Below are 27,629 nucleotides of genomic sequence, written 5' to 3' on the forward strand. Positions count from 1 at the left end.
TATAATTGGAAACCAGGAGAACAAATTCTCATGAGACAACATTTTTGGATTAGGTTAATTTGGAAGTAAGTTTTGGATTAGATAAGCATGTTTCATGGGAATGTAAATTAAAATTATTTTCAAATCTATGGCGGGCTTTGCAATTTGGTTCCTAAAAACATGGCTGTTTATGTTGTGAACTCACTTGTGTCCATCCTCAGGCATAAACATCTTTGCCACATTCTGCAGGACTGATTTGATTCACAGAATCATTGAGGCTGGAAAAGACCTCCAGGACCATGGAGTCCCCCCTGTGCCCGATGCCCACCTTGTCCCCCAGCCCAGAGCACTGAGTGCCACGGCCAGGCCTTCCTGGGACACCTCCAGGGATGGGCACTCCAAACCTCCCTGGGCAGCCCCTGCCAAGGCCTCACCACCCTTTCCAGCAACAAATTCCTCCTCCTGGCCAACCTGAGCCTCCCCTGGCACAGCTGGAGGCCGTTCCCTCTTTTCTATCGAAAGTTGTCCAAGACTGAGCAACTAACTGTATCTCTCCTCCTGAAGAGTTCCAGTTGGGATCCGGTTACCTGCCTTCTGTCATTGCAAATCAAGCCATTTGTTTCTGTGGGGCATTTTCCCTTTGGTAAAACCTCAGGGAGAGGCAGGGTGCCCTAAAGAAGCACCTCTGAGCAGCCACACAAGCAGTGGTGCTCTGTAGAACCCTTCCCCAGGTTACCTGCTGTCCCTGGGGGAGCTGTGTTGAGTATGTGCACTAAAACGTGGTTCTTCTGCTGTTCCTCCAGGCTACAGATGCAGATGCTGGGGTCAATGGGCAGGTCCATTACAGCCTGGCAAACTTCAACAACCTGTTCAGGATCACGTCCAATGGCAGCATTTACACAGCAGTGAAGCTCAACAGAGAAGTGAGGGACTACTACGAGCTCATCGTTGAGGCCACAGACGGAGCCGCGGATCCCCGTCGCTCCACGCTCACCTTGGCCATCAAGGTGCTGGACATTGATGACAACAGTCCTGTGTTCACCAACGCTTCCTACACCGTCTACGTGCCAGAAAATCTACCCCCAGGCACTGTCTTCCTGAAGATAGAGGTGAGGAAGTTACGGAGTGAAGAAGATGTTGTGTGATTGATTTAACTTGGCAGTGAGAGTGCAGGCGGAGATTGGGAACTGCAGTGTGGGGGAAGTCTTTTCACCCAGAGAAGCTGTGGCTGCCCCTGGATCCCTGCAAGTGTCCAAGGCCAGGTTAGACTGGGCTTGGAGCAACCTGGGCTAGTGGAAAGCGTCCCTGCCCATGGCAGGGAGTGGAATGAGATGGTCTTGAAGGTTCCTTCCAGTGTAAACAGTTCTGGGATTCCTTGATCCTCTCCCTGGTAGTGGCTGATAGCAGGTGCTCCAGGGAAGAGAACAAGACCAGACTCATCTTCCATTGCCTCTTTCCCTGAATATTGTCCTTGTCTCCTGTGGCAGGTACCTCTGGTTTTTAGACCCTTCAGTGAATTTGATTCCTTGTGTCTGTGTACATCGAATACAATTAGAGCAATATAACAAAACTGCACTTGTTTGCAGCAGTTTTCTTTTATATATCCTTTAAATCTAGTAGGGATGTTTTGTGAAAAAGGGCTTTGTTTGGTTTCAAGTCCCTTTGTTTTCCTGCAGGCGAAGGATGTTGATCTGGGCTCGGATGTGAACTATCGGATCCGCACGGAGGAGGCACGACAGTATTTTGCACTGAACAGGCACACGGGCGAGTTGTCCCTGCTGAAATCCTTGGATTATGAGTCATTCTCTGACACAGAAGCCACCTTCACCTTCCTGGTGGAAGCCTTCGACAGCAAGGGCACGATGCCTCCTGGGCTGGCCACCGTCACCGTGAGGGTCAAGGTGAGAGCAGCCACTGCTCACTCAAGAGCATCCTGTCCTGGGGGGTACAAAACACTCTCACAGTCATCCCAGGAACACCACAACAACATTAGTGTGTCTGCTCCTCTGCTTTTCACTTGGACAAAGCTCCTTTTTCTGCCAGCAGCTTGTTCAGTTAAACTCGCATTTTATAACAGTTATAATTACTTTTCTGTGTGCAATTATGTAGTTAAATATTGGATCACAGGTTTATGAGCTACAAGGAAGACCTGACACATATATAAACATTTTGTCCTTCAGAATCCCCAAAAGGCTGAAACCAGCCCCTAATGGAATTATCTGCAAAAATGACCCAGTCATGTTTCAGGTGCAGCTCTGTCTCTCAGTCAAGTCCTTTTGAGCAGTTGCTTGATTTTTGTGAGCTTGGGAAGAGAAGACAATTTAATTACTTGTAGTTTAGCTAAGGAGCAAAAATTGTAACAGGACCAAAAGCACAACTCACAAATGTGAACTCCATCTCCAGCAACTTCAGTGTAAATCCAAGTCTGTGGAAAGAATTCAGCATTTATGAATCAATCTGGGGTTCAGCTTCCTGTGTATCTGCAGGTGCTGGGAACTGCCATATGGTTTTGAGTAATTCTGTTTGTCAGTCTCTACTGAGCTCAGAATTATTTTAGGGAAAGTAAATGTCTCCAATTATTTGGTGACAGTGCAGGAAGGCTTCTGTGATACTTCTCTGTCTGCAATATTTCTCAGTTCTGAGATGCAGGTCACCTGTTCCCTAAAAATCTGTGCTCTTCCCTGGCAGGTTCCAAGTCAGTCACAGAAATCAAAGCTTTTCTGTTAGACTTTTAAGGAGGAAGTTGCTCAAACTTCCTTTTTTTCCTATAAGAAGCCTTTTCCCAGCCCACTGAGATTTTGAAAGAATTAAATGTTTGAGTTGGTTTGGGTGGGTTTGGTGGGTATTTTTAAAGGTACCTGTTTTCAAATAGGATTGTGTTCAGAGCAAGTTGTTGTCTGTGTCATAGGGCTGATGGACAAAGCTGAAGGGATCGAGTGTCCCCTCAGCAGGTTTGCAGGTGACTCTGAGCTGGGGGTGCAGTGACACACCTGAAGGACGGGGCCATCCAGGGGGACCTGGACAAGCTCGAGCAGTGGCCCCTGGGAATCTCAGGAGGTTTAACAAGGCCAAGTGCTGGTGCTGCCCCTGGGTCAGGAGAACCCCTGGGATCAGTCCAGGCTGGGGATGAGCAGATGGAGCAGCCCAGGCAGAAGGCCCTGGGGGTGCTGGTGGGGCAGAGGCTGGACCTGCCCCGGCCCAGAAACCCCCCGTGCCCTGGGCTGATCCCCCAGCGTGGGCAGCAGGGCAGGGGGGGATTCTGCCCCTCTGCCCCTCAGGGGAGACCCCCCTGCAGAGCTGCTCCAGCCCTGGGAACAGCCCAGCAAGGACATGGAGCTGCTGGAGCCAGTCCAGAGGAGGCCCCAAGAGGATCAGAGGGCTGGAGCAGCTCTGCTGGGAGGAAAGGCTGGGAGAGTTGGGATTGTTCAGCCTGGAGAGGAGAAGCTTTGGGGTGACCCAATTGTGGCCTTCCAGGGCCTGAAGGGGCCAACAACAAAGATGGAGAGAGACTATTTCCAAGAACCTGGAGTGACAGGACAAGGGGGAATGGCTTCAAACCTACAGAGAAGGTTTAGATGGGATATTGGGAAGGAATTGTTCCCTGTGAGGGTGGGGAGTCCCTGGCACAGGTTGCCCAGAGAAGCTGTGGCTGCCCCTGGATCCCTGGGGGTGTCCAAGGCCAGGTTGGACGGGACTTGGAGCAACCTGGGCTAGTGGGAGGTGTCCCTGCCCATGGCAGGGGTGGAACAAGATGAGCTTTGAGGTCCCTTCCAACCCAGACCATTCTGATTCTGTGACTGTGGTTGATTGTTTTCATTAGTAGTGGGGTTCAGGGAAGAAATCCAGTTCAACTCTGTGGCGTCAGTAACAGCAGCTTGTGCACTCTCAGAGCGGGTGGTGTGGGAATAGGGAATTTAAGAAGGGGATTACTGGGATCAAAAAAACTCTTCCCACATATGATCAACAAAAAGATTCTTTTGAAAGGCAAGGGAGAAGCTGGAACACCAGGATGGAGCTGGGAGTAATGATTTCAGCAGTAAAAGGTTTTGGACTGGGAACAGAACAGGCTTGGGACAGAGGACAAGCAGCTGATCTTTTAAATGAGAAAGAAAATAAATCAAAGTATTAAGTGAGTGTTGTCAGGTGACAGGCTGACTTTTGCAACAGATCAGTGGACGTAATTAAATATTACATATATTGCCAAGATGAAGATGTTACCTCGTTTCCAGACTGCCAGTGACAGGTAGGACAGTGGCATTTTGAGTGGCAGTTGAGAGGACTTGTGAAAAAAAAACAGCTTTAATATCTCCTTTTGTTGGGCAGATGTCATTAATGTGTCAGGTGATAGAAATTATGAACCTTGGTCACAAGAGATGTCTGGCATAGAAAGGGTGGTTTAATTGGAGCTTATAGATGAACTTCCCAGATCCAAAATTTACAGAGGCGGGGGAGAAGGTGGAGATTGCAGTCCAGACCCTGTTCTGTCCCTGTGTGAGATGTGAGGCATCCACAAGAGGACACCTTGTGTCACCTGGCTGATCCAGGTGACAGAGTAGCAGGGGGGAGTGCAGAGTATTGGAAGCCAAGTGAGAACAGTTACAGGCCACCCATTCCCTCCCACTCAGCTCATCTCTGGCTCCAGGACCAGGAACTGGATGTGTCTCCTCTTAGCAGTACCTGTGTTTTCACTTCATTTGGAAGCTGGTATTTGATTAATTATTTTATCACATTGTTTGAGACCCCAGATAGGGAATAAACCAAGTGCAGATGCACTGTAGGCTCCAACATGAAAGTCATGCAGTCTTTAATAACACAGAACTGGACTGGAGGAAAGCAGAAGCAAGAATTAAAGCAGTTGTGGGGCCAAGTAGGGAACTCGTGTCACCATTACAGATTCAGCCCCTCTAGTCCTCAGAACATTATTTGTATTATTACTGAGGTCTCCAAGTCCTCTTGGGCTTCCACTATTCTGTTCACATTTGTCATGTTTCAGAGCCCAGCTCTTTACCCAAAGCACTGTAATTTTTCCTGTGTAATAGGATTCTGTTAACCAACTGTGGACATCTGATGGTGTCATATATCATTTATGGGATATCAGACAGAAAGAGCAGCACACCCATAATCACCCTGCTGTTTGTGGCCAGAGGAGGGAAGGAGACACACTGGGATATTCTTTAGACTCCCACTTTCAGCCTTTGGCGTGACAACTTACAAATATTTTGTATTAACCTTCCCTGAACTAGATCGAGGCACAGATTGCAGAGCAGAACAAACACTGCAGGAGAAATAACTTAATCTGGTCCTAGTATTGAAACATAGAACAAGCTGGAGAGTTGGGCTGATTCCAAGGGGATGAGGTTCAAGCAGGCCAAGTGCCGGGTCCTGCCCTTTGGCCACAACAACCCCCGGCAGCCCCACGGGCTGGGCCAGAGTGGCTGGAGAGCAGCCAGGCAGGAAGGGAGCTGGGAGTGGGGATGGACAGGGAGCTGAACAGGAGCCAGAGTGTGCCCAGGTGGCCAAGAGGGCCAATTGATCCTGGCCTGGATCAGGAACAGTGTGGCAGCAGGAGCAGGGAAGTGATTCTGCCCCTGGACTCAGCACTGGTGAGGCCACCCCTGGAGTGCTGTGTCCAGCTCTGGGCCCTCAGCTCAGGAAGGACATGGAGGGGCTGGAGCAGGGGCAGAGAAGAGCAGCAAGGCTGGGAAGGGACTGGAGCACAAGTGCTGTGAGGAGAGGCTGAGGGAGCTGGGGGGGCTCAGCCTGGAGAAGAGGAGGCTCAGGGGAGACCTCCTCACTCTCTGCAACTCCCTGACAGGAGGGGGGAGCCAGGTGGGGGTCGGGCTCTTCTCCCAGGAACCAGCAGTAGGACAAGAGGGCTGGGTCTTCAGCTGTGCCAGGGGAGGGTTAGGTTGGATATTGGGAAGAAATTCTTTGCAGAGAGAGTGCTCAGCCATTGGAATGGACTGCCCAGGGAAGGGGTGGATTCTCCATCCCTGGAGGTGTTTAGGACAGACGGGATGTGGCATCAGTGCCATGGGCTGGGAAGCATAATGGAGTTGGACCAAGGGTTGGTCCTGATGTTCTTGGCTGACTCTCTGATTCTGTGATTCTGTGATTCTGTTATTGGCCTCTGCTGCAGCCAAATGCCTCCTTGCATTGTCTGGATATCTCAGGACTCTGTTCTCAGAGAAAGGCAAAGGTAAAACAGTGAATTCATGGAAGCATTTTGATTGGAAACGACCTCTAAGACCATGGAGTCAAACCATTATCCAGCACCACTGTGTTCACCACTAAACTGTGCTCCCAAGTGCCCCGTCCACACGTCTTTTGAACAGTTCCAGGGATGGGGACTCCACCACTGCCCTGGGCAGCCCCTTCCAATGCTTGGCCACCCTTCTAGTGAAGAAATATTTGCTAATATCCAACCTGAACCTACACTACCCAACTCAAGGGCAGTGTAGGTTGCTCCTGTCCCTTGTTCCCTGGGAGCAGAGCCCGATCCCCCTGGCTCCAGCCTCCTGTCAGGGAGTTGCAGAGAGCAATAATTGTTGCATCCATTCTAATATTGCCAAGGAGGAACAGTATAAATGGCATTAATTTCTTCTTGCCACCTCAAACAGACTGAAATTTCTCTTTTTTTCCCCCAGTTCTCAGATTCCTTTGGCTGCTTCCATAACTTTTCCCCTTGAGCTGAGGCAGCAGCAAGTCCCAGTGTGTCTGGGAGGGCTGAATCACTTGCTCTGAGTTGCCACACGGACACACGTCCCCTCCCAATACAACTGATTCCCAGTGTTAGGAAAGGCAAAATCATGGCAGTTCAAATGGTGTGCCTCTTGTTAGGATTTAGCTTTTGGAAACACTGTGGTAATAGGGCTTGAGAACCAGGACCAACCTCTTCCCAGTGTGTGTTGCTCTTTAGTGAGTAATGTGTTCCTAAACACATATTAAAAGTATTTCTGTATCTTGGGGCCTCTGAGGTACCTGCATATTTTATGCTGTGTCCTCCTCTTAATATTACCAGCATTATTTTTGTATTACTTTGTCTCTTCCTTGTTATAATTGCCTTTTCTTCTCCTTCTGTGTTCCAGGATTGGCTTGCTCTTTAGTTTTTCAAGGGGAATGTGGAGCGCAGTGAAACCATTGCCTCAGGTTAAGGATTCCAAGTGATAGAGCAACAAGAATAGATAAAAGCAGAGCTCTCGTTTTCTAGCAATGCCATACTACAAGACTGCCCACAAATGAGGGCTGGAGGAGTGGGCAGGGAGGTGACTGAGGACTGGCTGAACAGCAGATCCCAGGGGGTCCCAGTCAGTGGCACAGGGTCTGGTTGGAGGCCTGTCACTGGGGGTGTCCCCAGGGTTCAGTGCTGGGCACTGGGGGGCACCAGGAAGAGCGTTGGCAGCAGGGCAGGGAGGGGATCCTGCCCCTCTGGCCAGCCCTGGGCAGGCACATCTGCAGGGCTGGCCCAGCTCGGGCTCCTCAGCACAGCAGGGCCAGGGAGCTCCTGCAGCGGGGCCAGCGCAGGCTGCGGAGATGCCCAAGGGCTGGAGCAGCTCTGGGAGCAGCAAAGGCTGAGGGAGCTGGGGCTGTTCAGCCTCCAGAGCAGAGCCTGAGAGGGGCCCTCAGCCATGGCTGGAGGGGCTGCAGGGAGGGGGCAGAGGATGGAGCAGGCTCTGCTCGGGGGGCCCAGCAATGGCACAAGAGGAACGGGCAGGAACTGATGGCCAGGAAGTTCCAGCTGGACAGGAGGAAGAACTTGTTGGCTGGGCAGTGCCCCAGCCCTGAAGAGAGAGCAGAGAGGGGGTGGAGTGTCCTCCCTGGGGCTATTCCAGAGCTGTCTGGACACACTCCTGTGCCCTGTGCTCTGGGCTGGCCCTGCTGGAGCAGGGAGGTGGCACCAGATGCCCACTGTGGTCCCTTCCAGCCTGACCCATCCTGGGACTCCTACTGTGCCATAATCCCAGTTATCAACATTCTGCAATGTATTTCCAGATCTAGTTATCACTAGGAGAGGATGGGAGAAGAGGGATGCACAGGTCAGTATTAGGAATAGGGAGGGACACTTTGGTTCAAACCCTGCTCCACCAGGTGTGTAAATATGTGCAGTGCCACTGCTTTCTCCTCCTGCAGGAATTTAACCTGAAATTCAGTTAATTCGTGTTTCCAAGAGCAGGTGAGCAGTGATACATCACTGCTTCCTTATGTGAGATTTCATTCCAAAAATAATGGAGAATTTCTGCCAGAACTTACACGGGCCGTGAAGGGCACATGGAAGATAAAAGACATTAGTGAACCAGTTAAGGTCAAACACATGTCAACAGTTTCTAGTGTTTCTAAAATAGAATTTGTTATATTTTTTCATTAAATTTCCACCCATGAAGTTAATCCTTGCTTTCTAACACGTAACCAACATCTTTTCCCATTTAAGGAACAGCAGAGCAATCCAGCACAGCAGCAGCACAAAACTTACAGGGAGGTTAAAAAAAGGATCTGTATTACCTCCAAAATTTATCTCATTTGTGGTGGAATTAATGGAATAACAGCCATGGTGTTGGTCTGCGGTGCCTGTAAACAGATTTATTTCTTTTCTTCCATCTCAACTGATCAGTTCAATCATCTGCCAGTCATTTATTGCCTCGTATATTCCATCATGAATATTATCCCCTAATTTATATGATGAGCTACTTTAGGGCTTGCTGAGCACTGAATGTGAAAGAGATGCATTCAGACCATGTGAAGTGTAACAAGGCTCTGTTTTGGGTGTCTTCAGACAAGAATCCTGTGTAGAGCAGCACCAATCAAAGACAGAATTCAAGGGGCCACTTCATACTTTTTGTCCTATCGTCACAAAGATTTTGAACTTGATAATATGAAGGTGTGTGTTTGTTCTGAGAGGCCAAGAGAATAGGGATGGATGGGAAGAGACTGGGAAGGCACTTCTTGATACTCTGATATCTGGTGAAATCAGGTATTTCAGGGAGTCATAGAGTGGTTTGAGCTGGGAGGGACCTTAAAGCTCATCCAGTCCCACCCCCTGCCATGGGCAGGGACACCTCCTACTAGCCCAGGTTGCTCCAAGCCCTGTCCAACCTGGCCTTGGACACTTCCAGGGATCCAGGGGCAGCCACAGCTGCTCTGGGCAACCTGTGCCAGGGTCTCATGGTATGGGAGCCATTTAAGGGAAGAGGAAAAGATAATTTTCTCATACAGGAATTAGAGTTGAATAACATTTGATTTCCATTCAGAAAAAAAATAAACTCTGCTGTGAGAGAGTTGTTTTCTGAAGTCACAGCTCAGATTTTCAATGGTTTCCATGCTGGGTCTAGCACTCCACATCCAGAGGCTTTGCTTCTGAAGAACTTTAAAACTTATTTTCATGCTAGCATTTTTAATAGCATATGGAATTTGCATTTTAATATTTAATAGGCAATTCTTGCTGTTCTGACTAAGTTGCTTATTATGAAGGGTTCACTTCCCACTTCCACAGAATCCCAGGATGGGTCAGCCTGGAAGGGACCACAGTGGGGATCTGATCCCACCTCCCTGCTCCAGAGCACAGGGCACAGGAGTGTGTCCAGACAGCTCTGGAATAGCCCCAGGGAGGACACTCCACCCCCTCTCTGCTCTCTCTTCAGGGCTGGGGCACTGCCCAGCCAACAAGTTCTTCCTCCTGTCCAGCTGGAACTTCCTGGCCATCAGTTCCTGCCTGTTCCTCTTATTTCCTGTTTTTTTGTGTTTTTTTTTTTTTTCATGAACTGGCATTTAACAGATGGGGAAACTGAAAACTGATGGGAGAGATTAATGGGAAATTAAGGGGAGAGATTGGTGTCTGGGGTCTGTCCAGGGAGTGCAGCCTGGAGCAAAAGGGGAATGGGCTGGAAACTGGTGTCCTGTGGCATCACTGGAGCAGGACTCAAATGGGATCCTGGGCCCAGGGCAGGTGTTGGGGCTCCAGGTGAGGCTGGTCCAGGCTGTTAAGGGCTGGACCTTAAGACCATGAAATCTTGGAGCTTTTAGGGGGTTTTCATTGTGCTTATTTAGTAAGAAACTACCTTGGATTTTTGTTTTTTAAATAAGGTGTTGAATGACAACTTCCTGTGGTTAAAGAACACACCAGAGGAGTTGGGATTTTCAAGTGCTCAAACCACCTCTTCACTTTCCACAAAAGAGAGTTTCCCACTTATAGTAGAAGAATGTGAAATATGCCCTTGGAAGGCCCCAGACAGCAGGGAATTATTAAACACTTGGAGGCAGCTCAGGTGGGAAGGCACCAGCTCTGGGAACGTGCACATGGACTGAAGTGGCAGATGTTCAAAACCAAAAATGACAGCAGAAAATTACAGATCCAGATCTGGAGCTGTGGGGAAAGACTGGGGAATTTCCCTGTGTGACACGAAGGAAACCTTTTCACTTTCTCCCTTTGTGGAGTTGAACATGAGTGGAAGAGGAGATGGCTTGAAAAGTACATTTCTTTTCCTATTTATTAGACTTCTCATAAAACCCAGCAGACTGCAAAAGGAGCTGGAAAGGCTTAATGTGCATTTATTAGCTCAGACACTGGTTTTTATAGCAATGGAATACTGATTTCCACTTTGACTAGAAACCTTGGTATCAGCACAGTCCTAAAGTTGTAGGAAAAACACGTGGATGTACTTACAAAGGTTTCCTGTGAGTATTTATGCTGCAAAAATTATAGCATTTAAGAAGCTGACAAACTTAAGAAGTGATTTTTCTTTTTCCAACAGGTCAGAAATAGGACACTCAAACATTTCCTGAGACTTTCAGGATTTTTTTCATGGAATCATGGGATGGTTGGGGCTGGAAGGGACCTTAGAGATAATCTAGTTTATGGTCATTTCTACTTAACAGTTGAGGAGAGAGGCAAGAGGAAAGGGAAGCTTTGAGGTAAATGATGTTTTCCCAAATGAGCACCTTTGCACATGTTGGTGATGGTAAAAATCACCTGAACAGTGGGATTCTCTTAATGGTCTGGATAAATCAACAGGAGTGTGGGTTTGGTGTTCTTTGAGAGGAATTTGTCCCTCTGGAACTGTTCAGCAGATAAAAAATTCTATTTTGCTGTCGCAGAATTACAGCTATTTTAATAAATAGTCAATCCTTGAGTAGAACTAGGGCCCAACCTACAAAAAAAAGGCAGGAATTTAAAAATCACACTGATTTTAGAAGCTACTAAAGGACCCCTCAAAACCTGGATGAGTAGATGTAGAAAAGTATAACCCTGTTTTAGCAAGAAGGAAATCAGTGAGGGTGAACCAGGTTGTTTTTTGGGGGATTCTTGGGAAGGAGAGGCTTCATTCCCATTTGGAAGGGCTGCCATCTAGTGCACTGCAGGTGCTGGCAACAGGTTTAACAGGGTTCCTTTGGATAAAAGGGCATTTGCACTAGTTATTGGGCCTGAGATAGCTGTAGAGACATACACATAAATATATATGTGTATATATATACATATATATGTATGAACATATATATATGTATATATATACACACATATATGTATACACACATATATATATACACACACACACATATATATCAAATATATTGGAGTATTCTTCTGTCAGTTGAGTTGCTTCTGTCAGTGTAGAGGCTAAAAACAAACTCCAGCTTTTACTCTTTCATTTGTCTCTTATAAAACAAGATTTCTACCAAACCACTTCTTCAAATTAAAGATTGTTCTTCTTTAGGAAGTCTTCAGGTTTGTGGTAATATTCAAATCAGACGAGTCTGTCACTCAGGTAACATTATTAATAATATTAATTATTACTAACAAACGTGAGTTATTAATTGGAAGGTGTAACCTGGGCTAGTGGGGGGTGTCCTTGCCCATGGCAGGGGGTGGAATGAGATGGGCTTTAAGGTCCCTTCCAGCCCAAACCATTCCATGATTCCATGTAACAGCTGTAGGCAGAGATTTGAATCCAAGGTGTGTGTTTCCAGAGCAGGGAATGAGAAGGAAGAGGGAATTACTTCACCCGGGCATTAAAAGCTTATATTCTTAACTTAGCATAAAAGGCCTCCCTGTGTCCTCATAAATCAAAAATATCTGAATGTCCCTGAAGTCCTCTGAAGCTTCCAAGTCCATTTTATGCTGGGAATGCTGTGCTGGAGGGATTTTTCTTCTGCTCTAGCCATGGATTGCCCTCCCCACGTGTCCAGGAGCACCTGGTTTAGTATTAGTGCATTACAGCAAGTGACTGGCTTAATGATTTTTAAATTACATATTGATTTCCTCCTTAATACCTTTCCTCCTCCCTGCTTTGCTTCCCCTCTCTGGCATTCCGTGGTGACAGTCTCAGTTCACAACATTTTTGTTCAGCATTTTAATGCTCTTTGCAGAGAGGTCAATATTTATTCTCCTACCAACCTTTTTGCTAAATAACAACCCTTTAAATCTTGGGAATGAGCTGTTTCCTCTTCAGAGCCTAAGGAAAGTGCTTGGGAAGGGGGATCATTCACACAGCTGACTAACAAATGAGTTGGCATCAAGAATATGTCTTAGTTTGCTTTTGGAGGTGCTGATGTGGATTCTCAAGACCAGCAGAATTTGAGCATCTCTCCCATCCCGGGCTTGATCCTTGATCTTTGGGCAAGGGAGGGATGTCAGGGTGTGTCCTGGCCTGTTTGGTGGTGTTGCCCTGTGTGAACATGGTGGAACAAAACCAAAGAAGTGGCAGATAAAGAGCATCTGTGGTGGGGAGACAGCTTTGGGGGTGTTGTGCTTTGACTTTCCCTCTGTTTCGTAAATAAATATGTATTAAAAATGTAATAAATCTACAGTTAGATAAGCAGTGACACAAAGGCTGGTTTATATCTATCTCTGAGTATTTGGCTGCTCTTACCTTACTGTCAGAATACACAGCCCAGGTGTTTGAAAGGAGAATCCATTACCTAGATTTCCCATTTACATAGCTTGGTGCGTGTCTGAGGGTTAACAGGAGCCTGGATTTAAGTGAACAGGAGCCTGGATTTAGGTGAATAGGAGCCTGGATTTATGTGGCTGAAGCAGTGAACTGTGGAAGGTTGTAAGATGCTGCAGTTTGGCCACAGGAGCACGGGGAGGATTGTGCCTCAGATTTAAAAGGTGATTTCATGACTTCTTACCACCACTTTGGGGAAGGTTTACTACCCTATTCCTTAACCTGTGCTTAGGGATGGCACTGGTGCTGCATCCATTTCAGTGCCAAGGCAGGTTTAGAGGTGTTTTAAGCAAAAGCCATGGGGTGTAGAGTGAACTTCAGTTATTAACCTGTGCAAATGTCTTTGGTGGTTGTGACAGAAGCCCAGTACTTGCTCCAAGTGTTAGATTTTTGCCCCAAAGTCTTCCTGTGATGAAAACCTGAAAACTGTGTCTCTGCACCCGTCCACCATGAAGTCCACTTTGATGGCAAAAATTGGATTTGAGATCTTGGAGAGAGATTATTTCCAATGTCCTGGAGGGACAGGACAAGGGGGAATGGCTTCAAACCGACAGAGAAGGTTTAGATGGGATATTGGGAAGAAACTCTTCCCTGTGAGGGTGGGCAGGCCCTGGCACAGGTTGCCCAGAGAAGCTGTGGCTGCCCCTGGATCCCTGGAAGTGTCCAAGGCCAGGTTGGACAGGGCTTGGAGCAACCTGGGCTAGTGGGAGGTGTCCCTGCCCATGGCAGGGGGTGGAACGAGATGATCTTTAAGGTCCCTTCCAACCCAAACCATTCCAGGATTCTTTGACTGCAGGGGCACAGGATTTGGGGTGAAATGGAGTGGATCTTGACCTCTTGAGCTACTCACAGAACATACCATGTGCTTTCTTTCTGTACTCTAAGAAAATCAGATTTGGGCTGTGTTCCATCCTCGGTGATGGTGCTTTGTGCCCAAAAATCAGTAGTCTCTTTTTGTGGCCTTTTTGGTACCTTAAGTGCCCATAATACGTAAAAAGGAATTATACCAGTTGAAGGAGATGATAATATAAGAATTTCTCCTTCTCACCTCTGAAACCAGACTTTATTAGAATAAAGAAAGCATTACAGCCAAAAAACTCCCATTTCCATGTCATCTGCAATGTTTCACATGTTAAGCCTTCTGCCTGCAAAAATTCCCTTTGTGCTTCCAGCACTTACTCCTCGTGGACATTTGGGATGAGCACGGGAGATCCTGGTCTCTCTGAGGGGCACTTACTGCAGCTGCATAGCAGAGGCCTGGGATGGTTCTTCTGGGGAGCTTTTATTTTGTTAAAAGTGGAAACATTTAAGCTCAAACTCTGCTATAAAAAGAATTAGTGGCTGCTTTAGGATTCTGGAGATGAGCCAGGAAGAAAAGCACGTGAGGCTCTTCTGGGTAGTTATGACTGAGGCATTTAGTGCCTGTTGGGTCGTCTCAGTTCAGCTTTATGCATGACTGTGCCTCATAAATGTTGTCTTAGAGGAAGGATAAGTTAGAGAGGCAGAAGACTTTCTGTGTCCTACTTTATGCTTTGCTTTGTATTCCTTTGTATTTTGTACTGATCTGTGTATCTTGAAAAAAATAGGTGTGTTAAGCAGGATGACTTCCTCATTTTCTCTAGCAGAGGATGTAGTGTATCATCTAGCAACAGGATTATGCTTCCCAATACCTCAAGTCACCAATTTTCAGGCTCTAAGGCCACATAAAGGTATTCAAAGATAACAAAAGCATCCCAGGGTGAATTTCCCCACCCCCAGGGAGCAAAAAGCAGAGGGTGACCTCTTGTTCTTGGCCCAAGAAAAAGGATGGCTGTGGGTTTGCAGGTGCACAGAGAGGGGTGGATCCAAAATACAGGGATAAATACAGATAAAAGGCTGTATTTCAGAAACTTCACCTGCTCCAGGGAGGTGATTCTAAGCGTGCAAATCATGGGAGCAAGACACAAAAAACCCGAAGTTATCATGAGAGTGTTTTCATTTGAATGCTCTCCTAGTTAAATTGCCTGGGAGTGGCTTTTTAATGTAATGATCCAGTTGTCTTTGAAAATCTGAAACTCAGAGAAAAGGCTTTTCCAGTGCCTTTTGAGGACTTGGATCACAGACCTTTCACCAAACACAAGGCATGAATTTTTCAGGCATTTATTACCTGGGTTTCTGACAGCCATTTTTTGACATGCAGCTGTTCATTATGCTGTTGTGCCCTCTGATGAGGTCTGGGTGAATGTTTTAAAGGACTGTGTAATATAATGTTTAGCCAGTACCAGCACACTGAATTTGCAGTGTGCAGAGCTCTGACAACAGGTCAGAGCATCGTTGCAGGAACTTTGTGTACCTGGAGTCACAGATTTTTAATAACCTGTGATGCTGGTTGAGCTCCAGGGTCAACATGTCACTGAGAGCCACGAGCATCCAACAGTGGCATCTCCTGTGGTGCCAGCCTGGGCATTCCCACACTGCCTGTGGTTTGGGTGAGGGTGCATCTGTCCCACAGGGATGTGCCCATGGATGTTTATATACACATTTAGCTGTGCACACATCTATAGGGGGGAAAATACAGTGAAATTGGGTCTTCGAAGCTTCTTGTCATCATGATACACATCAGTCCAAAGAGCACCAGCCTGGGCTCTCCTGGGGTGTGGATGCTAATCTGACATTCTATTTCCTCTTGATTTATTGCATATTAGAGGTAACCAACACCATCAAACAACAGCAGCTTGTTCCTTTTGGAACATGAGCAGAGCCCACTGCTGGAGGAGCAGGTGGGGTGGAATTCTCTCTTCTGTTCACTTGTGAGACTGTGTTTTCCTGCAGAATTTCCTTCAGTTGAGCTCTCACAGGAATATTTCTGGTGGATCTTTGGCTCCTTCCCCTTGGGTGCCAGTTTTGTGTGCTGGCAGTGGCACTGGGAGAGCCTGGGAATGGCAGATTTCCCGAGGAGGGAGTGGGGAGAGTTCGACAAAACCACTTGTGAATGCGTCTGTAATTTTGTTTGAACTTCAGAACTGAACTCTTGGTTGTGTTTTGCAGGATATGAATGATCACTTGTCAATTGTGTTTTGCAGGATATGAATGATTACTCACCAGTGTTCAGCCAGAAGCTCTACAGGGGGATGGTTGCTCCTGATGCCATCAAGGGCACCGTTATCACCACGGTTTCAGCTGAGGATCAGGATCCCCCGGTAAGCAAAAAGGGCCTGTTAATACCCTACACCCAGGAGGGGAAAAACTTCAACTCTCCTTAGTGCCTGTAGTTTCATCCACCAAGATGATGAGGAGGAGTTTCAGAGGAGCAACTCCCACATTTGCTCTGTGTCAGCCTCTCCTTTGTCGTCCTGGACAGAGGCTGCATTTACAAGGCCGGTTCCTGAAGCTGGAAAATCACTGCTACAGCTCCCAGGGAGATTTTTGGAAAGCTCTCTATCCGACTTCACAGCGTAGATGAATAAGGGAATAGGCAGGAAGGGAGGATGTGCCTGTCCTTAGGACAGTTCTGCAGCTCAAAGATGAAACAAAACACAGCTTTGTAAGGTTGTCACTGTCTTGATTTCACAGTCACTGAGCATTTCCAGTCTGAGCCACCCAGGGCTGTGTGGAACACACACCTCACCAGCCAGCCCGTTCCACGTGCAGGATTTGAACCCAGGGCACTCATTTTGGGGATAAAGTTTGTTTCTGTCACTGGCTTTTGTTGCTGTTCCCTGGTGGAGCTGTGGATTGACAGGACTGGGCACACGTTCCTGACTCGTTGGCTGTTCTGAAGGGGAATAGCAATCCTTGGAATCAGAGGGTGATGAACATCAGTGACCAGATGATCCACTGAGGACAAGAAAAGCCAAAGCTGTTCTGCCAGCCAGGTTTAATTTTTAATTGCTAGTGTTTGGCATATTAAGGAGAATAAGCCTGAGGGAGAATGTGCCATGCACATTAAAACTGGTGGCAATGCTCTGACACAAATCACTAAATATGCTCTGTGGTGAGTTCTTTGCCACCCAGGGGCAGAAATGCCAGAGCAGAGTTTCTGGAAGGACAGCCCTGCTACCCCAAACACACAGAGGCAGCAAATTCCCTGCAGGTCATCCCTGTCAGTGGGGGATTCCTCACCTGGGAGGCACTTGAGGTTGTTTAGAACAGCTGAAGATCTGGAGTATTGTTTGTTTAAGGTGTAGGAAAGCCAGTAACATCATCAAGTAGGCAATTAATAGTGGCTAATTAATAGTATTTAGCAATTAATAGTGCTACAGGGTATTTAAGGACAGGCAGCAGAGGACAGAGGCAGTAAGGGAGCAGTAAACAAAAAGAACTGGGCAGAGGGGTCCCTTGATGGCCAGTCTTGGACCATGTTGGTGGTGGTGCCTGACTTTGAGGGGAGAAAACAGAAAGGTGATGGAGTTTCCTGCTCTCCTTCCTCTACATCCTGTTTTGTTCATCTTAGAATTGTAGAACCACAGGATGGTTTTGGTCAGAAGGGACCTTAAAGCTCATCTGGTTCTACCCCCTGCCATGAGCAGGGACACCTTCCACTAGCCCAGGTTGCTCCAAGCCCTGGCCAACCTGGTCAGTCTTGGTAGGAAAAGCCTTTCCATGGGATGTTAAGAGGCCTGTGCTCCCTTTCTCTCCACTGGTGGGAGGATTAAACCTTTAGCTCTGTTTCCATGTAAAATATCCTCGCTCCAGGGAAGGAGGTTGGCCAGAGTTCCTGACAAACTTGAGGTGTATCTGCAGGTGTTGGGAGTCTTAAAAGCCTAGAAGTTGCTATAAAGGTGACAAGCTGCAGCACCTGGGAGAATTTGTTGTGGCTGCCCCATCCCTGGAAGTGTCCAAGGCCAGGTTGGACAGGGCTTGGAGCAAGCTGGGCTAGTGGGAGGTGTCCCTGCCCATGGCAGGGGGTGGACGGGCCTTGGACACTTCAGGGATGGGGATTTGCTCTTGGCAAGTTTATTCAACTGTCCTGTGAGAAAACCCTGCAGAAAAGGATGTTAAGGATCAATAAAACCAGGCAAGAAGGTGAATTTCTAGCCCATGGAAATTACAACATAAGCGGGGATAGAAAGTAAATAGTTGTTCTTTGGGGTTAGGAAGCTGGGTTTAAGTTGGTTTTTTGTGCAGCTTTTATTTAACATTATCTGTTGCTTTACAACATGAGATTTTGGGTTCTATTTGCCCATTCTGATAGAAGCTCCATTTTAAAATCCTTGGATTTAACATGTCTAAATTTTGAAGACTGAGTTCCTGGAAGAAACAAAATATTCTGAAACAGATGAACGTATATTTATAATTCTTAGTCCTGTGCAATCAGCATTTCCAATACAAAGTTACTTCTCTTTTTCATTTTAAACCTCTTTCCTCTTCTATATTTCTCTCACTATTACATGAACACTTGTTGCATTTGTTTGATTTTTATGAAGATTTAAAAACGAAGCTGCCCTGAAGCATTTAATGAAAGCAATAGCCATAAAAGTCAGCCAGCTATGGAGGAAAGCTTTTAAAACAGGTTTTCAGAGGGGTTTTTATTTCAAACTAATGGCTGATAGTTTTGTCTCTCATTTTTTTATTTTAAAAGTAAGAATTATCGGGCATAAACAGCTTTGTTTCTTTTTCTACCTGAGCCAACCTGTTTAGATGCTTTGTGCTCCTGGAAAATCTCTGTTTATTTGGAGCTGGCTTTGACATTAAATGGTGTCACAAAGTATTTGATATGAATTCACCAGAAATTGGTTTTAAAAACACACAGCCTTTCTCTGTTCACCAAAGGACCTTCCTCTAAACTTGCCTTAAGGGATAGAATATTTTTAGCTATCATCAGTATTTTACTTCTGTGGTTTGGGTTTTTTAACCTGTTGGAATCTTATTTGCAGGGCACTAATACATCTATTTTATCAGTTCAGGAAAAGAAATAGTTGTCTATTAAAAAAATAATTGTGGCTTTAAAGTACACCTGATTATCAGGGCAGGTCTAATAAGAGCCTCACTAATTTGAGGTATCCAAGCCTGATTTTTTTCACTCATTATTTTGCAAGCAATGTAATCTATTCCCATATCCACATTAAACTCAGCCCAGGATAAAAATCCAGCCAGATTTTTCCATCATCTGCAATAAAAGCTTTTCAGAACTAATCAGCTCTTCAGAGACTCCCACTGTCTTAGTAAATCCCAGCTTGGCTCCTCATTGTCAAATTAACATGGATGCTGTGAGAATCCAAATGGAAATGCTCAGCACCTGCACGGGATTGCTCTGCAGCCAAGGCAAATCGGAATTTTCCAAGAGCAGAAGAGCAGGTTTGGGGTAAGAAGGATGTGGGAATGTTGTCAGTGGAGGTTGGCTCTTCATTTCAAACAAACAAATAGTAATTTAGGTGAAAGATAAGAGGGTGAAAAACACCTGGGATGTAATTTTCTGTGTGGATTTCCTAAATTATTGAGAAACCTACTGCATATGGAGGTGTGGAAGTGTCACAATGACTATGATGTGCTTTCAGGAAGTCAGAAGGGGTGAGAGCCAGGTTTTACTCTTCAATTGCTCTTAAATTAATCTTTACTCTTAAATTAATCCAACAATTAATCCTCATTTATTGGAACTGTAGATGAAAAGTTCTCTTGGTTTTATTTAAAACAATTCTCCCCATCAAATCTCCCACTGTTTGCAAATGTGTATCTTCCATGTCTGAATGAGTATCTGAGGGAACAAATGAGTGTCTGAGGATGAAGATGTGTGATTTTTTTTTTATTTAATTGGTGCCTAAAACCTTGAGCCATCATTAGAATGCAACTGTTGATAATAGGATTGGTTTGTTTGAAAAAAACACCCATGGATTTCTGGTTATTATTAACACTTAAAACAGAAATAATCTGTGCTAGATTCAAATGTTTCCTGGTAGGTATTTTGTTATGTTTTTATTTTGACCTGTGGATTTCAAAGTGGTCAAAAACTCTTGGCCTGAAGGCATAAGAGACCTCTGATAGTTATTCCTTCAGGTCCTTGCTGAAATGTCAATTAAAACATAGAAACCAATGCTTTTCACTAAAGGCCAGAGCAAGATATGCAGGGCTGTCTTTGAGAAACGTCAGTCTAAATTCTCACCAGTTACTTACACTTTCCCCTTTCTTTTCCAGTTTTAATTTGCCTTTTATTTGCAGTGACTGAGAATATAAAATATGTTTCAGAAGATACTTTTCCATTTGTTGTAAGAACTCGAATCTGAAGTGCAATTCTACTCTTTGAAATCTGGTCAGTTTTGCTTGACCTGTTTTCCTGAAATGTGGTAAATCAACAGATTGTCCTTTCAACCCAAACCAGTCTGTGGTTCTGTGATTTTTTTTTTTTCCACTGTGAACTTCTTGCCTTCTGTCCTGGAAGAGCTCCTTTGACCCTCTTTGAGTTTGATTTCTCCAGCACAGCTCTTTTGTGTTGAAGTCAGAAAAGGTGAGAGGTGCCAGCAAGTGTGAGATGGGTGACTTTACAGGGGCTTTGTGTGCCTGGGAAGCCACTAAAATGCTGCATTTTTGATGATGCTGGAATGGTGCTTCTAGATCTAGAAAGATGCTAGAAATGCATCCTGCAGGAAAATCACAGAATCCCTGAATGGTTTGGGTTGGTTAATGATCACCCAGTCCCACCCCTGCCATGGGCAGGGACACCTCCCACCAGCCCAGGTTGCTCCAAGCCCCGTCCAACCTGGCCTTGGACACTTCCAGGGATCCAGGGGCAGCCACAGCTTCTCTGGGCAACCTGTGCCAGGGCCTCCCCCCCCTCACAGGGAACAATTCCTTCCATATATCTCACCTAAATTTCCCCTCTTTCAGTTTGAAGCCATTCCCCCTCATCCTGTCACCCCAGTTCCCAATGAACAGCCCCTCTCCAGCTTCCCTGTAGCCCCTTCAGACCCTGGAAGGTGCTGTGAGGTCTCCACACAACCTTCTCCTCTCCAGGCTGAACATTCCCAGCTCTCCCAGCCTGTCTCCACAGGGGAGATGCTCCAGCCCCCTCAGCAACTTGGTGGCCTCCTCTGGACTTGCTCCAACAATTCCATGTCCTTGTGATGCTGGGACACCAGAACTGTGCACAGTGACCCAGGTGGGGCCTCACCAGGGCAGAGCAGAGGGGGAGAATCACCTCATGAAAATACTGATTTTGAAGTGCTCCTTTCCTTTACTGGCACAAATGTGTGCAGATCTGGTTTCTCCTGGATATTTTCAAGTCTTTACAGGGACAGATCCCTGGACTCCCCACAGCCTGGACAAAGGCAGTACCTGACTCACTCACTTCACTCTGACTTTTCACTCTCCAGCGTCCCCAGGCAGCACCTATTGCCAACCAGCTCTTTTTTGAGCAGATCCACATCCTTTGGAGCTGAAGAAATCTGAAGCCTTGTCCTAGGGTTGGATAAATCCCTTGGAGACAAGGAGAATTTCCTTCCTGGTGAACATGCAATACCTTGCTGAAGTGGTGTGGTGATGAGCGATGCCAGATGGTTCTGACTGTGTTCTCAAAGCTCTTAACCCTCCAAATATTTGGACAGGAGAGCACCAGGAGCTGTTTGATGGCTGCTCAGTTTGCTTGCTTTGTTTATCAGAGGTGATTCCCAGGATTGACATAACGAGGGGTGTTTACTTTTCCTGTATAGGCCTTTTTTTTTGTGTGTGGTTTATCAATGTAAAAGCTGGAATATTTCTACCCTGGGCTCCGTAGTCTGATTGTTTTTATTTGAAATGTTAATTTAAACAGATGCAGAACACTAATTTTAATGAGCAACCAGCTTCCAGAGCTCCAGAACATCCAATTTAATGGTTTATCCATTCTCTTACCACCTCATGAGGTTTTTCTTCAATGGAGCCCTTTTGTCAAATTGAGAATAATTGTCCTTATTGTGTTACAGGCACCCACTAGATATAAGATGCTGATAGATATTTAATTAGAGATTTCACAGAATTTTAATTGGAGGCAAAAGCATTTTCAGGCAGTCCAGAACTTCATCTTCTAAAAGCTCTTACTGCTGGATTTCATAGAGTCTGCTGGAGACTTGGATGTGGGACACATGCTCCAAATTCCATGAATTCTTCAAGTCATTTTATCTCAAGGCTTTAGAGGGTCATATTCTTTTTGTGTTCAGCTTGTGAGAGTTTAAGAATTCAGAATTTCCAGCTTTAGTAAGTCAGAATTTCAGGCCTTTTTGCTGGGTTCCCTACTAAGGAATAAAACCCACTCACAACCCAGAGCTGGGGTGAGACCCACCAAAGTCATCCCGCTGCTCTCATCTGCCCCATCTTTCATGGGGACTTTGAGCATGTTACAAAACTTGTACCTTTTGGGTTTAGCATCACTTCCCAACTTTTTTCCTAGAATTAACTTTACAAAATCTGCTTTTTTGAACTCTGCTTTATGCACATCACTCGGATTTGTTTTGAAGTCTATGGAGGGAGGCAATTTATTACTCTCCTCACGAGGTTCACGTTTTATCTGTAATAGCCTCAGAAGCTTTTTGACTTCAGTCAGGCAGAGGCATTGAGCACAGAGAGACTTGGTAGACAGCTCTGTTTTCATTATGCTGCCATCCCATAATTGGACTTTATTCAGGGAATGAAATCCACTCCACTGACCAGAGACACACCCGGGATCTTCACCAGTTGACTGCAAATGAGTGAAAGTGAAATTCATTTTTTCCCCATTCTTTGCTGGGCCAAGTCATTCTGGTTTCCTATGTGTTATCCATTTGAACCCTGGCACCATGGAATGGTTGGGGTTGGAAGGCACCTTAATGATCATCCAGTGCCACCCCCTGCCATGGGCAGGGACACCTCCCACTAGCCCAGGTTGCTCCAAGCCCCGTCCAACCTGGCCTTGGACACTTCCAGGGATCCAGGGGCAGCCACAGCTTCTCTGGGCAACCTGTGCCAGGGCCTCCCCACCCTCACAGGGAACAATTCCTTCCCAATACCCCATCTAACCCTGCCCTCTGGCAGTGGGAAGCCATTCCCCCTTGTCCTGTCCCTCCACCCCTTGTCCCAAGTCCCTTTCCAGCTTTCCTGGAGCCCCTTTAGGCACTGGAAGGGCCTCTTAGGTCTCCCTGGATCCTTCCCTTCTCCAGGTGAACCCCCCCAGCTCTCCCAGCCTGGCTCCAGAGCAGAGGGGCTCCAGCCTTCCTCTCCTGGAGAGTGTAAGTAGCGATTCCTGGCTTCCTCTTGAGTTGCTTGCAGAAATACACCTGAAAACACCCAGAAATTGTTGTGTTTCACTTTCTCTTTTTTTTTTTTCCCTCCCTTTATTGGATTACAGTTTCTTGCAACCTCTCTGTGCCTGTTGGGAGTTATCTGGACAGTGCACATGTGCTTCATCCATGGCCCCTTTCCCAGGAGCAACCTCTTCATTGAACCTAAATATTGGGACCCTGCTTCTCCCTGTCAAGCTGGACCACAAATGAATGTTGTTTCCCCAGAGCAAATGGAAACTTATGGAATAACAAGCCATGAAAGAAATAATTGAAGTTGGATGAGCTTTTTTAAAGTGTTGTGTCTTGAACTCTCAGGGAAACTTTGCTTTGAGAGAATGAACATGGTTCCTGCCAAGTACAATCCTTGCTCCGTGGTTTATTTGGGAATAGGATCTGCTCTATTCAAGTTTTGCTGCAGACATAATAATGTATCTAAATTAATTTAGAGCAGAGGCAAAAGATGATTAATATTTCAGATAATTAAAACTTGCTTCTAAAGAGATTTCCCTGGGAAATCTCTCTGGAGATTGTTCTAATTACATCGGTGCCAAAATACCGTAAATAAAAAATAAATCCCAGTTTTGCTATTTTTCAGCAATGGCAGGGGCAAAGTGTACTTGATAGTCAGAGCAGGAACAATAACCTGATGAGAGTTTTGTTTATTTAATACCAAATTACCCAAGGTGTGCAGGTTTAATGATGATGAGAGCTCTTAGTCTTCCAAGCCAATGTGAGGGCCATTACTCTGAGACCAAATAGACTGGATTTCAGCAGGTAATTTGCTCTTAATTACAACGTTGAAGAAAATGACTGAAGCAGAGAATGCCAGCAGGAAAGTTGATAATGGCCTCTGTTATGCTGTGATCTTGGGAATTTCTCACATTTCCAAGGATTTGAGCTCTTAGCACTTGTGGGCCTGTGAAGTTCTTTTAACTGTTAACGTGACCTTCCATGTGTTACTTTGCTGAACACCCAAACACGTCAGGCAGACCCAGGTCTGGGTGATTAAAGGTGCTGATTCTGCCTGTCAGGTGAAAGGAGGGAGTTTGGATTTTTGCCTGTGGGTGCCCCTGGGAGAGTCCAGACCCTGATGTCCCCCAGGCTGTCAGTCAGTGTCTCATAAGGAGACCCTTCACCCACAGATTCCCAAGCTCAGAGAGTACCTCAATCACCCTTTTAGGGAGGCTAAACAGAGCCAAGACCCCTCAGTGGGCCCTGCAAGGACTCCCCTGAGCAGTTCAGGGAATAACCCTCTTTATTGACCCAGACTGGGACAGGTTAGTGAGGATGGAAGGTTGTCGGGGAGAGTTTCTAACTGCAAAAATAGGTTTTAAAGCAATCTACTGGTACGGAGATTAAGCCAGGACAAGCTCTGATAGAAAGCAGTGTACTCACGTGCCATGGGCTAAGCACAAACACAAGCTCTAGTCCTTAAAGCAGCATTTAGGGTATAATTCTCACCCAAGGTGTCCCTGTGGAAGATGGGCTCAGCCCCTTGACTGACCCCAGCAGTTTTGGTGGAGTCTTCTCCCAGTTTCCTCCTCTCCCCAACTTACTTTTATACTCTTTTCTTTATGTTTGGGTGGGGGTTGAGTGGCTCTAGTCATAAATACCTTTTATTTCTGATTGGGGTATTTAATGGAAGGGGGTGGTCGAGGCTTGGTACCTGAGAGGGGGTTTGATATGGTTGTTTACTTCAGCAGCAGAACACCTTGATTCCCTTGGCAGACAGGTGCTGTGTGGTCTCAGTACCACAATATTCCCTCATTCTGCTGGAATTTCAATGGAGGAGGCCACAAAGTTTGTTCCTTGCTCCATCTGTTCCTCTGAGCAGATGTTTATCATTGGATTGGGAAGCAGGTCAACCTCCATCCATCCAGGGAGTTGCAGCTGCTCTTTACCCTGGAATTCTGAATCTCTTCTAGATTTAATCCTATCCATAATTCTGAAAAACCCTGTCTGGGCTGGAGTTCCTTGGAGGGCTCCAAGAGGCAACAGTCAAAGGACTTTAGTTAGATCAGCAAAATGTCAATAGGATTTCGTGAGCTTAAAGCTCTTTGGAGCCATTTCTGTTGCTGTTTACAAAAGGAAATGCCCTGGTTCCTTGTAGTTAGTAGCTGACATGGAATATATTCTGGATAACAACAAAGCTGCTTTGTAGCACATTATTGAATACAGATGAAAATCACTAATTCTCCACTAATGAAGCCGTGGGCTCTGATGTTTTGGCTGTTTAAATCCATTGTAAAGGTCAAAACCCAGTCTGAGATCCAGACTCTGAGGCATTAAGAACATGAAATCGTGGCAATGATAGGACATGAGTTTCTAAGTGCTGTTGTGAATCTACTCCCAAATGTATTTAGCAAATAACTTAGTTTGAGTCCTGTAAAATGTCCCAAGTGTCTGCATAACCAGGACACACAGACTTTGGGCTGCTGAAAAATTGTTCTTCAGACATTGGTGTGCGAAGAGAATCAGGGGAAGGCCTGATGTCGTGGGGGGAGTCTCTTCTAAACCAGGATGAAGAAGCAGATGAAATGGGAAAAGTCTCACTATTGCAAGTCCTTGTTCTCTTTGGGACTTCCACTTACCAGGTGTCTGCTGGAAATACAACACAGAAGAGAGAAAACGCTCCAGGGGGTTCCTGAGGGTGTGGAAGGAAAAGGGCCAAAGCCATGTTAGAACCTCTCTGGCTACTGCCATAGAGGACAGTAAAAAGTGTTTCTGTATCAGCAAGAGGAAGAGGGCTAAGGGGATTCTCCATCATTTATTGGGTACCAGCAGATCCAGGGCAGTGCCCATCCCTGTGCTGGGCACAGTGGGACACCTCCAGGGCTGTGTCCAGTAACATGAGAGAGACCCGGAGGGGCTGGAGCGTGTGCAGGGAAGGGAACGGAGCTGGGAAGGGGCTGGAGCAGCAGGAGGGGCTGAGGGAGCTGGGGGGGCTCAGCCTGGAGAAAAGGAGGCTCAGGGGGGACCTTCTGGCTCTGCAAGTCCCTGACAGGAGGGGGGAGCCGGGGGGGGTCGGGCTCTGCTGCCAGGGAACAAGGGACAGGAGGAGAGGGAACGGCCTCCAGCTGTGCCAGGGGAGGTTTATAATGGATATTAGGGAAAATTTCTTCACAGGAAGGGTTGTCAAGGCCTGGCACAAGCTGGTCAGGGAAGTAGTGGAGTGCCATCCCTGGAAGTGCTCAGAAAACATGGAGATGTGGCACCTGGGGCTGGTGGGCTTGGCAGGGCTGGGCTAGTGGTTGGACTCAATGACCTTAAAGGTTTTTCCAACCTTATGACTCTGAGGTGCCTGGAGGATGACTGCTGGAATGGGATCATTGGAATATAATGGATACCTTAAGAAACTACATTTTTCTCAATAAGTGGGGGTTTTCTTTAGGCAGGTAGTGTTAAAACAGTTAAATCAGAAAATGCTCTGTTACTGATCTGAAAAGTTCATCCATTGTACCCTCTGGCAACGCTGCTTCTGATTCCCGTTTGGATTTGGTGTTTCAGACAGTTTGTGACACACTCATGGGCTGCCTCTGCTTGTTCCTTGTCACTGAAACAGGGTCTGAAGAGTGAGGAGGGTTCGTTACAGGGCTACTTAAAATTCGTTTGCAAAACTGCAATTTCTGTTATTACTGTTAAGTTTCGTGAACTTCCAATGAGTTTTGTAACAAGTTAAATCATTTGTGAAAGGTATTTTAGGCAACCTTAAGCTCTACCCATCTTCTGCTTAACAATTTCAGTTGTTATAAAACAGACACTGTTTCTGTGTTTAAGTGGGTGGAGGGTTCAGGTCTTTTCTCTCTGAACCTCCAGTTATTTTTCTTGCTGGAAAATTGAAGGTCTTTTGGGGGGGAGACAGAGGATCGCTCAGTAAGTTATGAGGAAGATAAACAGAAGTTTTATTAGTGGTGGTCTTAAAAACATTGCATTTTAACCCTTGAGTGATTTCATGAGATGTATCAAAACACAGGAATGCTGCAGTTTGCCTTGTTTTTGCCTTCCAGGGCACACCAGCGAGTCGGGTCCGGTACAAAGTGGATGTTGTCCAATTCCCTTATAGTGCCAGCATTTTTGACGTGGAGGAAAACTCAGGACGTGTGGTGACCCGAGTGAACCTCAATGAGGAGCCCAGCACAGTGTTCAAGGTACAGACTCGTGTCGTTGCAGTGCCTGGAAATACTCCCTGCATTTCCTTTCCCCTTCATGTTTCTCCCCTGTTTCCTTGGATCACACAGAAAGATCACAGGATCATCACAGATCATCAAGTCCAACCTTCAGTTGGCTGAAGATGTGAAATTTCAATTTTGTTTGTTCCTTGATTTCGTTTTTGTTTTTTTTTTTTTTTTTCTCCTGGCATGGGTTTCGTGCCATTCTGACTTCAGGAATGTCTTGAATGGATGTGGTTGCACTGACTGGGAGGGAAGGAGGAACAGGGAGACAGCTGAGGGAACACTCATTTTTCCAGAGTTCGTTTTCATCAGGGCTGTCTGAATAAAAATTTTGG

General features: G+C 46.2%; 1 protein-coding gene across 17 annotated transcripts in view; it reads left to right on the top strand.

The window, feature by feature from the left end:
- The window catches only part of PCDH15 (protocadherin related 15), a 670,595-nt gene that overhangs the window by 564,582 nt on the left and 78,384 nt on the right, over nucleotides 1-27,629 (top strand). For all 17 annotated transcript variants that reach the window (XR_007906667.1, XM_051799597.1, XM_051799600.1 and 14 more), the window contains 4 exons: nucleotides 783-1,088; nucleotides 1,656-1,880; nucleotides 15,980-16,096; nucleotides 27,130-27,270. Coding sequence is in view for 16 of the 17 variants with exons in the window: in XM_051799597.1 (XP_051655557.1) it covers nucleotides 783-1,088; nucleotides 1,656-1,880; nucleotides 15,980-16,096; nucleotides 27,130-27,270 (789 nt within the window). In the remaining variant the exon portion in view is untranslated. The remainder of the gene's footprint in view (nucleotides 1-782; nucleotides 1,089-1,655; nucleotides 1,881-15,979; nucleotides 16,097-27,129; nucleotides 27,271-27,629) is intronic.

This window comes from Manacus candei, unplaced genomic scaffold (genome assembly GCF_025592945.1).
Source record: "Manacus candei isolate 608988 ecotype Guabito, Panama unplaced genomic scaffold, ASM2559294v1 h1tg000050l, whole genome shotgun sequence".
Lineage (NCBI taxonomy): Eukaryota > Metazoa > Chordata > Aves > Passeriformes > Pipridae > Manacus > Manacus candei.